General features: G+C 41.3%; 1 protein-coding gene across 1 annotated transcript; it reads left to right on the top strand.

The window, feature by feature from the left end:
* The first annotated feature begins 7,972 nt into the window (after positions 1-7,972).
* Positions 7,973-8,961, top strand: LOC120052183 (T-cell surface antigen CD2-like). Its single transcript, XM_038999017.1, has 3 exons — positions 7,973-8,204; positions 8,435-8,737; positions 8,954-8,961. Exons 1-3 carry the CDS (start codon positions 7,973-7,975, stop codon positions 8,959-8,961), a joined length of 543 nt encoding a protein of 180 aa, XP_038854945.1.
* Positions 8,962-11,347: the final 2,386 nt, after the last annotated feature.

The following is an 11,347-nucleotide window of genomic DNA, read 5'->3' as shown; positions in this document are numbered from 1 at the left end:
GGTTCACTTGGGGTCATGATAGGGGCTGCACCAAATGATTGATGTATTATAATTGATTATGCTTATGTTGTATTAATAGAAGGGGAAGGGCTATAATACCCTCCTCCACTACATTTATAGGGTCCTGGACCACAGATTAGCAATATATGGATTATAAGGTTTAATACTGTTCTAAAGTTCTTTTATAGTCTCTGCCTCTAATAAGAAATGGTCTGAGCAGATGTGTGAGCCATTGCAGTCAAAGCAGGGTGTCTGTGAGAAAGCGTCTCAAGGCTAAAAGAGATACATAGACACAGACCCCTGCAGGAGAGTAAATAGATAAGAGACAAGTCAAGCCACACGTGAATGGAAAATTACTGCTGAGCCCTTAGAAATTACTGGACTATTGTTTTCTCCTGCAAGTTTGTATAACTGTATATGCATGGGCTTGGTCTCATGAGTAGAAGGTGTTGACGTAGGCTGTTACATCACTAGGGGTTGACTGCAAGTACACTGCTCAAAAAAATAAAGGGAACACTTAAACAACACAATGTAACTCCAAGTCAATCACACGTCTGTGGAAGCAACACTGATTGACAATAAATTTCACATGCTGTTGTGCAAATGGAATAGACAAAAGGTGGAAATTATAGGCAATTAGCAAGACACCCCCAATAAAGGAGTGGTTCTGCAGGTGGTGACCACAGACCACTTTTCAGTTCCTATGCTTCCTGGCTGATGTTTTGGTCACTTTTGAATGCTGGCGGTGCTTTCACTCTAGTGGTAGCATGAGACGGAGTCTACAACCCACACAAGTGGCTCAGGTAGTGCAGCTCATCCAGGATGGCACATCAATGCGAGCTGTGGCAAGAAGGTTTGCTGTGTCTGTCAGCGTAGTGTCCAGAGCATGGAGGCACTACCAGGAGACAGGCCAGTACATCAGGAGATGTGGAGGAGGCCGTAGGAGGGCAACAACCCAGCAGCAGGACCGCTACCTCCGCCTTTGTGCAAGGAGGAGCACTGCCAGAGCCCTGAAAAATGACCTCCAGCAGGCCACAAATGTGCATGTGTCAGCATATGGTCTCACAAGGGGTCTGAGGATCTCATCTCGGTACCTAATGGCAGACAGGCTACCTCTGGCGAGCACATGGAGGGCTGTGCGGCCCCCAAAGAAATGCCACCCCACACCATGACTGACCCACCGCCAAACCGGTCATGCTGGAGGATGTTGCAGGCAGCAGAACGTTCTCCACGGCGTCTCCAGACTCTGTCACGTCTGTCACATGTGCTCATGTGCTCAGTGTGAACCTGCTATCATCTGTGAAGAGCACAGGGCGCCAGTGGCGAATTTGCCAATCTTGGTGTTCTCTGGCAAATGCCAAACGTCCTGCACGGTGTTGGGCTGTAAGCACAACCCCCACCTGTGGACGTCGGGCCCTCATACCACCCTCATGGAGTCTGTTTCTGACCGTTTGAGCAGACACATGCACATTTGCGGCCTGCTGGAGGTCATTTTGCAGGGCTCTGGCAGTGCTCCTCCTTGCACGGAGGTGGAGGTAGCGGTCCTGCTGCTGGGTTGTTGCCCTCCTACGGCCTCCTCCACATCTCCTGATGTACTGGCCTGTCTCCTGGTAGTGCCTCCATGCTCTGGACACTACGCTGACAGACACAGCAAACCTTCTTGCCACAACTCGCATTGATGTGCCATCCTGGATGAGCTGCACTACCTGAGCCACTTGTGTGGGTTGTAGACTCCGTCTCATGCTACCACTAGAGTGAAAGCACCGCCAGCATTCAAAAGTGACCAAAACATCAGCCAGGAAGCATAGGAACTGAAAAGTGGTCTGTGGTCACCACCTGCAGAACCACTCCTTTATTGGGGGTGTCTTGCTAATTGCCTATAATTTCCACCTTTTGTCTATTCCATTTGCACAACAGCATGTGAAATTTATTGTCAATCAGTGTTGCTTCCTAAGTGGACAGTTTGATTTCACAGAAGTGTGATTGACTTGGAGTTACATTGTGTTGTTTGTGTTCCCTTTATTTTTTTGAGCAGTGTACTTGCAGTCAACCCCTAGTGATGTAACAGCCTACGTCAACACCTTCTACTCATGAGACCAAGCCCATGCATATACAGTTATACAAACTTGCAGGAGAAAACAATAGTCCAGTAATTTTTAAGGGCTCAGCAGTAATTTTCCATTCACGTGTGGCTTGACTTGTCTCTTATCTATTTACTCTCCTGCAGGGGTCTGTGTCTATGTATCTCTTTTAGCCTTGAGACGCTTTCTCACAGACACCCTGCTTTGACTGCAATGGCTCACACATCTGCTCAGACCATTTCTTATTAGAGGCAGAGACTAGAAAAGAACTGTAGAACAGTATTAAACCTTATAATCCATATATTGCTAATCTGTGGTCCAGGACCCTATAAATGCAGTGGGGGAGGGGTTTTATAGCCCTTCCCCTTCTATTAATACAACATAAGCATAATCAATTATAATACATCAATCATTTGGTGCAGCCCCTATCATGACCCCAAGTGAACCGCCATCAGAGGGAGGAAGAAGTTGCGCAGTAATTTGTACCAAACATCTCCGTTCTCCCAAAGTGCCCCGTTTCAATTCTCTGCATGAACAGGAAATATGGAGGAAACTCCTTTTGGGCCATGCATACGCCAATCTAATACTTTTACATTTATGGAGAATAGTGAATCATATTATGTGCCCCTTTCAGGAGAAGTGAGTGTTTGATGTCATTACACTAAATTGAAATAATGATCATCATAAGTAATTTCTTACAGACCACCAAATGATGTTAAATATATTTCAAAATGACAAATTAAGGAAGACTACAAATGAAATGCTTCAACCACATATTAAACATATTCAAAGTATGTCTACATGAACAAATATAGTGATGTGCAGAATAAATTAGCAATTTCAATTGTCATAGATTGACATTTCCCCTCATCCCAAATCACATGTCATGTCTACATCAAGTAGCACCTTTCCATCTAACTGCACCGTAGGTCAGCCCACATGGGACAAGTGCTGGGGGAAAAAATTGTCACACGCTAGATCAAACAATGAAATGCGAACAAAGTTCAGCAGGATGTCATCCAGAATGTGAAAATGTAAGGCCCTTTGCAAGGGGTCAAAGGTCACAATAGGGCAGAATGGAAAGTATCACCAATAACCAGAGACTGGATGCATTATTAGTGTATGTGTATACAGTTCTGCATATACACAGAAAAAAACAAGTTAATTTTTCACCCGTTAGTTGGACTTTCTCTAACACACACTGTCAGATCGTGAAGTTATAGTTGTTGAATTCATGAACGTCTTTGACAGGAACGTTGTGGTTAGCTAATGGCCAACTTTCACCAAAATTCATAAATAGGATGTTTTTGTGTATATGTAAGACTTAAAGCATAATAAATGCAAAAAGTAACTAAATGTTTTCTGATAGGGTCTACTACATCATAGGCCCTGTTCGGGGGTATCATTGGACGTGGCCACAGTGTCTCCCTTCCCCTCGTATCTCAGCCTCCAGTATTTATGCTGCAGTGGTTTGTGTCAGAGGGCTAGGGTCAATCTGTTATATCTGGAGTATTTCTCCTTTCTCATACACCCTCTAATTCTCTCTCTCCCTCTCACTCCCCTCCCAGAGGACCTGAGCCCTGGAACCATGCCTCAGGAATACCTAGCCTGATGACAACAACCTCTTCCTCAATGTGAGCAAGACAAAGGGGCTGATCGTGGACTATAGGAAAAGGAAGGCCCAACAGGCCCCCATTAACATCGACTGGGCTGAAGTGGAGCAAGTCGAGAGTTTCAAGTTCCTTGTTGTCCACATCACCAACGAACTATCATGGTCGAAACACACCAACACAGTTGTGAAGAGGGCACGACAAAACCTTTTCCCCTCAGGAGACTGACAATATTTAGCATGGGTCCCCAGATACTCAAATAGTTCTACAGCTGCACCATCGAGAGCATCCTGAAAGGTTGTATAACAACCTGGTGTGGCAACTGCTGGGCATCTGACCATAAGGCGCTACAGAGGGTAGTGCGTACGTCTAAGTAAATTACTGGGGCAAAGCTTCCTGACATCAAGGACCTATATACTAAGCGGTGTCAGAGGAAGGGCCAAAAAATTCTCAAAGACCCCCCCCCCCCCCAGTGTTTTTACACATCTGCTATTCACTGTTTATTATCTATGCAAAGTCACTTTACAAATTAACTAACCTGTACCCCCGCACATTGACTCGGTACTGCTACCCCATGTATATAGCCTCGTTATTGTTATGTAATTTTCTTGTGTTACTCATGGATTTTATTACATTTTTTGACTTTAGTTTACTTAGGAAATATTTTCTTAACTCTATTTCTTGACCTGCATTGTTGGTAAGGGCTTGTAATTAAGCAATTCACGGAAAGGTCCACAGCTGTTGTATTCGGCACATGTGACAAATAAAATGTTATTTGGCTTGGTTTTTGCTCTGGCATGCACTGTCAACTGTGGAACCTTATATAGACAGGTGTGTGCCTTTCCAAATCATGTCAAATCAATTGAATTTACCACAGGTGGACTCCAATCAAGTTGTAGAAACAGCTCTAGGATGATCAATGGAAACAGGATGCACCTGAGCTCAATTTGAGTCTATTGCAAAGGGGATGACTCATTATGTAAATAAGGTATTTCTATTTTTTATATGTAATGAATTTACTAAAATGTATAAACTCGATTTTCGCTTTGTCATTATAGGGTATTGTATATAGATTGAGGGAAAATGTAAATGTAATCGATTTTAGAATAAGGCAGTAAGGTAATAGCATGTAAAAAATAAAAATAAAATAAAAAGGGAAGGGAAGGAGTCACAATACATCCAAATGCTCTGTGTTGTCTCTGTCTGACTGGGAAAGTAGTGGTTTTGATGGTTGATCCTCAAATGACTTTTTGAGAGTTCAAATCCCAGAGGAGCAATTAATAGAGCAATGTTTTTCTTGTTGTCTTTGTGGGCCTGAAAGAGCAAACTTGAGGTGTGTAGGTGGACAGGGGCTAGTTGCCATCAAATAGCATGAATGAAGTGACACCTTGTATAGAATGTCATTTTAATAGAGTTGTGATAACATATTATGTCGTGGAGTAACAATTTCAACCCTTCTCTGGAAAAGCCTGCTTTTACCTGGGGGCATGCTTTGTGGACCATTCAAGGTGTTCCTAATTTTGGTCCCCCTAAAGAAACCCACATGTTAAGATAGCTTAGAAATAGTTGTAGTGGTTATGGTGGTGAATTCCCAAAGGAGAGGTTGTGAGTTAAATTCCTTTCAAGACCATGCCAACTTGCTTTTGTTGCCTTGACAGAACAATGTTGAGGTGGGTTCCGGAAGGACATTAAACAGCAAGGGAAATTGGATTATAAAATGTTAGATTATAGCAACTGGTGTTGAGTAGGAGTGCTGAGCTACGATCAAACCCACCCCTGTCCATATAATCTTGTTCCAGAGACAACTGGTTCAGTATGATCTAGGCAAAGCTGATCGTAGAACAGTACTCCTCTGTACGCATTCATGAAATGTCTCAGGCTAAGAATGCTGAACTGGAATCAGTTCCCTCCCCCGCCAAAGTAATGTTATTCATTCTACTCAGAAATGCTAAACAGATCCTAGTTCAGCACTCCTACTTTAAGCCACCAAGTGAATGGTGGGTCTTGGGTGCTAAATGTCTTGAACAGTGGTTGAAAAAGTACCCAATTGTCAAACTTGAGTAAAAGTAAAGATACGTTAATAGAAAATGACTCAAGTAAAAGGGAAAGTCACCCAGTAAAATACTGAGTAAACTCCATTGCTAAAATATACTTAAGTATCAGTGGTAAAGCATAAATTATTTGATCTTCCTTATATTAAGCAAACCAGACAGCACGATTCTCTAGTTTTTTTATTGAAGAAATAGCCATGGGAACACTCACACACAGACATAATTTACAAATGAAGCATGTGTTTAGTGAGTCTGCTAGATCAGATGCAGTAGGGATGACCAGGGATGTTCTCTTGATAAGTGTGTGAATTGGACCATTTTCCTGTCCGGCATTTTCCTGTCCGGCAAGTACTTTTGGGTGTCAGGGAAACTGTATGGAGTAAAAAATACATTATTTTCTTTAGAAACAGAGTGAAGTAAAATTAAAAGTTGTAAAGAAATAGAAAGAGTAAAAGTACAGACATAGAAAAAAACTGACTTTAAGTAGTACTTTCAAGTATTTTTACATCATGGAAACTGTATGGAGTAAAAAGTACATTTTCTTTAGGAATGTAGTGGAGTCCCAAGGCCAGTAGTTGAGAAGCATTTCCCTCTAGCCATGTAAAAACGTCCTTGAATGTACATGACCCATCTGAATGTATATATAAATATACATGTAGTATATTGTATTTAAAGTAGTGGAGTACTTTAAATACATTTTTGTTAAGTAATTTACACCACTGGACTTGAAAGGAACACCTTAATTACCTCGACTAACCGGTTCCCCACACATTGACTGTTCCACGTGTATATAGCCTCGCTATTGTTATTTTACTGCTGCTCTTTTAATTATTTGTTACTTTAATTTCTTATTTTTACTTAACACGTATTTTTCTTAACTAAATTGTTGGTTAAGGGCTTTTAAGTCAGCATTTCACGGTAAGATCTACGCACGTAGTATTCGGCGCATCTGACAAATACAAATTGATTTGTTCCACATGAAAACATGTTGTGAACCTGGTGTGACATTGAAACTGTGCTGACACCTAGTGGACATTAAGAGGGACTACACCACACACACACTAGAACCTTAAAACAGATGGGATGCTTTACATACATTGCTCTTTTTTATTAGACACTAATATATATGTCCAATAAACAGACATTCAAAAGTCGGAATGTAAAGTCGGAATGTAAAGCACAAACGACTGGAAAGTTCCTCAAAAGCAGCTGTATTGAGTCAAGCATCTTGAGGTTGCCTGAATATATTTTTAATTTTCTAATTTATTTAATCTTTATTTAACTAGGCAAGTTGAACTCAACAACATCGACACAGACACAAGTTATCTGATATATTTGGGAAACAGGATTAAACAGAGAGAACTTCCACAAATGATACCCATCCGGTTCGACAAATGATACCCATCCCGTCCCACAAATTATATCCATCCCGTTCCACAAATTATACCCATCCCGTTCGACAAATGATACCCATCCCGTTCCACAAATTATACCCATCCCGTTCCACAAATTATACATATCCCGTTCGACAAATGATACCCACCCACAAACAGAAAGACACATGCAGACCGTTGCGTGTTGATGAAAATGTATCTTTGAATTACACTTAATCTGAGTACCCTATTGAAATGGAACATGATCAACTCCGTTCTCTGGATATTACTCTTGCTCGAAAGTGGTAAGTCTGTCTTGCCAAACTGTGAGTCAATTACAAAAGTAGGCTACTATCATGTTACATAACTAGTGTGTAAAGTATGTGAATAGGCTATTACAAAAGTGCAGAAAGCAATGCTGTTATAATTTCACTTTTTGGGCATGTCATTATTGTAAAAGAGAAAATGTGTTCTCAATGACTTACTGGTTAAATAAAGGTAAACATAGTCTTATTTAATGTTCATGAGTTATACATGTGAACTAGGCTACACCTAGGAGCCATAACTACAACTCAATAATAATAATACAAAGACAATACAAACAAAAAAGTAAGTAGGTCACTGCATACTGTAAAAGTATAAATAAATTAAGGCTAGTCTATCATGTGCTTGGCTTGGATCAGGGATCACCTACAGGATTTAGTCCTGTTAATGTCTTGTATTGATGTAGCTACTGCCCTTAGCCAATGTTTTCTTTCTTCCTTTCAGATCTGATTGATGCTGTAAATGTGACGGGAAGAGAGGGAATGAAAGTAACTTTACCGACTGGACTTACTGAACTAGCCAGTGGCACTGTTATGGCATGGGCTTTCACTTTGACTCATTCAGATTCATTTAATAACATAGCTCTGCTGAATGCTGGTGTGATTACAACGGACTACAGTAGGAAGTTCAAAGACAGACTGAAGCTGGATACTCAGACTGGATCTCTCACCATCAGAAACCTCACCATCAACGACTCTGGACTTTATAAAATACTTATCATCGATACACAGAGTTCATCTAAGATTGCAAATCTAACTGTCTATGGTGCGTGTCTGGCTTCTTTTTTTACTTCCCTTTTTTCGATTCTCTCATTTAGTCTGTTACCCAGAGTTGTTTCAATGAAGATCAAAACATAATATTTAGAGTTTGAAAAAGAAATAGCCCACTTCTTCATATATGTTTAGGTCTCATTTATGACATCTTAGTTTTTACTGTAACACATTTTTAATCTCTGTTTGTCATTGAGTCACTGCCTAATCATTCTGCTATCCCAGACTCAGTGTCTGCTCCTCACATCAGTCACTCAGTGGACAGTCCATTTGAAAAAGTGAGCTGTTCCTTGGTGTGCACTGTGAAGAACGGGAGAGAGGTGATCTTGTCCTGGTACAGAGGAGAGGAGATATTCAACCAGACCAGCAGCCCTGATCTTCTCGCCAATCTCTCTCTCCCTCTGGAGTTAAACAAAATAAATGTTGACACCTACAGCTGTGAGGCTTCCAACCCTGCTGACTCAAAACCAACTCCACTCAACATTGAAACGCTCTGCCCTCAATTGTCCTCACGCTCTGCCGTCAAAGGTATGTCAACACTGCATATAGTATTGTTTTTCCACTTTGTGGATCAGTGAGAGCCAACACCCAGACAGTGTCTGCTCTTCATTTCCTCACTAACAACTTATTTTGTAGGATAGTAAGGGGAGAAATATTTTAACAGTAAAACCTGAGGACAGTTTTTACAAAATCCCTCAACATGCGTATTATCATATTGTAATTATTTTAACTTATGTATTACAGCAAGCTGATTTCTGTATTTATTTGCCTATGAGCCGTGTAGCCTACTTTATAATACCTTCATCAATGTCATTCATCAGTATTGACTAAAGCACATGGCATGGGTTTGAACAGCTGGATTTCACTTAGACAGGAAGAATAGAGGCTGCAGGTGAATACAGGGCAAGGCCACATACAACATACAGTTGATTAACAAATATGGTAGATGAGAAAAAGTGAATGAAAAAGATATGACAAGCAATGCCAAATGGGTGACTGAACAGTTCCCTCCATTTTACTCCGGACAGAGTCTGGCCCCATCGCACTGGTCACATTGTTAGCAGTTGGGATAATAAGTGGTGGTATATTCTGGGCAGTTAAAATAAGAACATGTGGAGGTAAGTACAATCTGTGTTACAGTTCACATCATACAGAGTACCCTGAAGGTAACAAACACAGAACATAGGTAATTGTGTAATATCATGCCTTTTCCCTAAATGTCAATGCAGCCTGCAAGCAAAGAGAAGAAGACCAACATTATACTGATGTGAACTTTCAGAGATTGGTAAGGTCAATCTTTATGGATGTGTGCATGCACTGTGTATATATGTGTGCATGCACTGTGCATATACTGTATGTGCGTGCATATTCTGTGAACACACACACACACATTTTAGGATGGAAGTGGTCACTTGTTGTATAACATACCAGCCAATGTGATAATACAGAATACATAAGAACAAGCACAGTTTGCAAATGGGTGGATCTTATTGAATTATAGGCTTCTGTTTCTAATTGTTTATGTGCTGGCTTTACAGGTTGGGGATATACCGGTATCTGGCACCGGAGGAGTCTGTTCACCAGAGGAGTCTGTTTTGTACTCAGATGTCAGAATCTTACCTTCTGTTCAGACAGGACTGGATTCAATCACTCCTCTCTCAAAGCTGTGACCTTGGCGTGGTTTAGAGGCTTGTGTGTCTCAATGACCCTGAGAGCTACGCCGGAGGGGGCTTTGGCCCCTGGTAGGTTTAGCCATTCCGGATTGGTCTCCGGTGAGGGGCCAGACCAGCGACAGCATTGGTCCTACATGTTTCACGTTGGCATGGTGCTATAGGTATGCAACTATACCACTCTGACAATGTTACATGCTGTGTGTACAGTTGAAGTCGGAAGTTTACATACACTTACGTTGTAGTCATTAAACTCATTTTTCAACCACTCCACAAATGTACTGTTAACAAACTATAGTTTTGGCAAGTCGGTTTGGACATCTACTTTGTGCATGACACAAATCATTTTTCCAACAACTGTTGACAGACAGATTATTTCACTTATAATTCAAGGTATCACAATTCCAGTGGATCAGAAGTTTACATACACTAAGTTGACTGTGACTTTAAACAGTTTGAAAAAATGTTGAAAATTATGTCATAGCTTTAGAAGCTTCTGATAGGCTAATTAACATCATTTGAGTCAATTGGAGGTGTACCTGTGGATGTATTTCAAGGCCTACCTTCAAACTCAGTGCCTCTTTGCTTGACATCATGGGAATATCAAAATAAATCAGCCAAGACCTCAGAAAAAGAATTGTGGACCTCCACAAGTCTGGTTCATCCTTATGAGAAATTTACAAATGCCTGAAGGTACCACGTTCATCTGTACAAACAATAGTACGCAAGTATAAACACCATAGGACCCTGCAGCCGTCATACCGCTCAGGAAAGAGACGCGTTCTGTCTCCTAGAGATTAACATACTTTGGTATTAAAAGTCCAAATCAATCCCAGAACAGAAAAGGACCTTGTGAAGATGCTGAAGGAAACAGGTCAAAAGTATCCACAGTAAAACGAGTCCTATATTGACATAACCTTCTCCGCAATGAAGAAGCCACTGCTCCAAAACCGCCATAAAAAGCCAGACGGTTTGCAACTGCACATGGGGACAAATATCGTACTTTTTGGAGGAATGTCCGGTGAATCTGATGAAACAAAAATAGAACTGTTTGGCCATAATGACCATCGTTATGTTTGGAGAAAAAAGGGGGATGCTTGCAAGCCGAAGAACACCATCCCAACCGTGAAGAACGAGGGTGGCAGCATCATGTTGTGGGGGTGCTTTGCTGTAGGAGGGACTGGTGCACTTCACAAAATAGATGGCATCATGAGGCAGGAAAATGATGTGGATATATTGAAGCAACATCTCAAGAAATCAGTCAGGAAGTTAAAGCTTGGTCGCAAATAGGTCTTCCAAATGGACAATAACCCCAAGCATACCTCCAAAGTTGTGGCAAAACGGCTTAAGGACAACAAAGTCAAGGTATTGGAGTGGCCATCACAAATCCCTGACCTCAATCCTATAGAAAATGTGTGGGTAGAACTGAAAAAGCGTGTAAGAGCAAGGAGGCCTACAAACATGACTC

Source organism: Salvelinus namaycush, chromosome 8 (genome assembly GCF_016432855.1).
Source record: "Salvelinus namaycush isolate Seneca chromosome 8, SaNama_1.0, whole genome shotgun sequence".
NCBI classification, from domain to species: domain Eukaryota; kingdom Metazoa; phylum Chordata; class Actinopteri; order Salmoniformes; family Salmonidae; genus Salvelinus; species Salvelinus namaycush.
This window is presented reverse-complemented; position numbering and strand designations above follow the sequence as displayed.

What these genes read in the sequence shown, in the direction of transcription:
- LOC120052183 (XM_038999017.1), top strand. Translation starts at nt 7,973, where the DNA reads ATGGCATGGGCTTTCACTTTGACTCATTCAGATTCATTTAATAACATA. An exon ending in TGCAAATCTAACTGTCTATG is followed by an intron (nt 8,205 to 8,434) that starts GTGCGTGTCTGG and finishes CTGCTATCCCAG; the next exon opens with ACTCAGTGTCTGCTCCTCAC.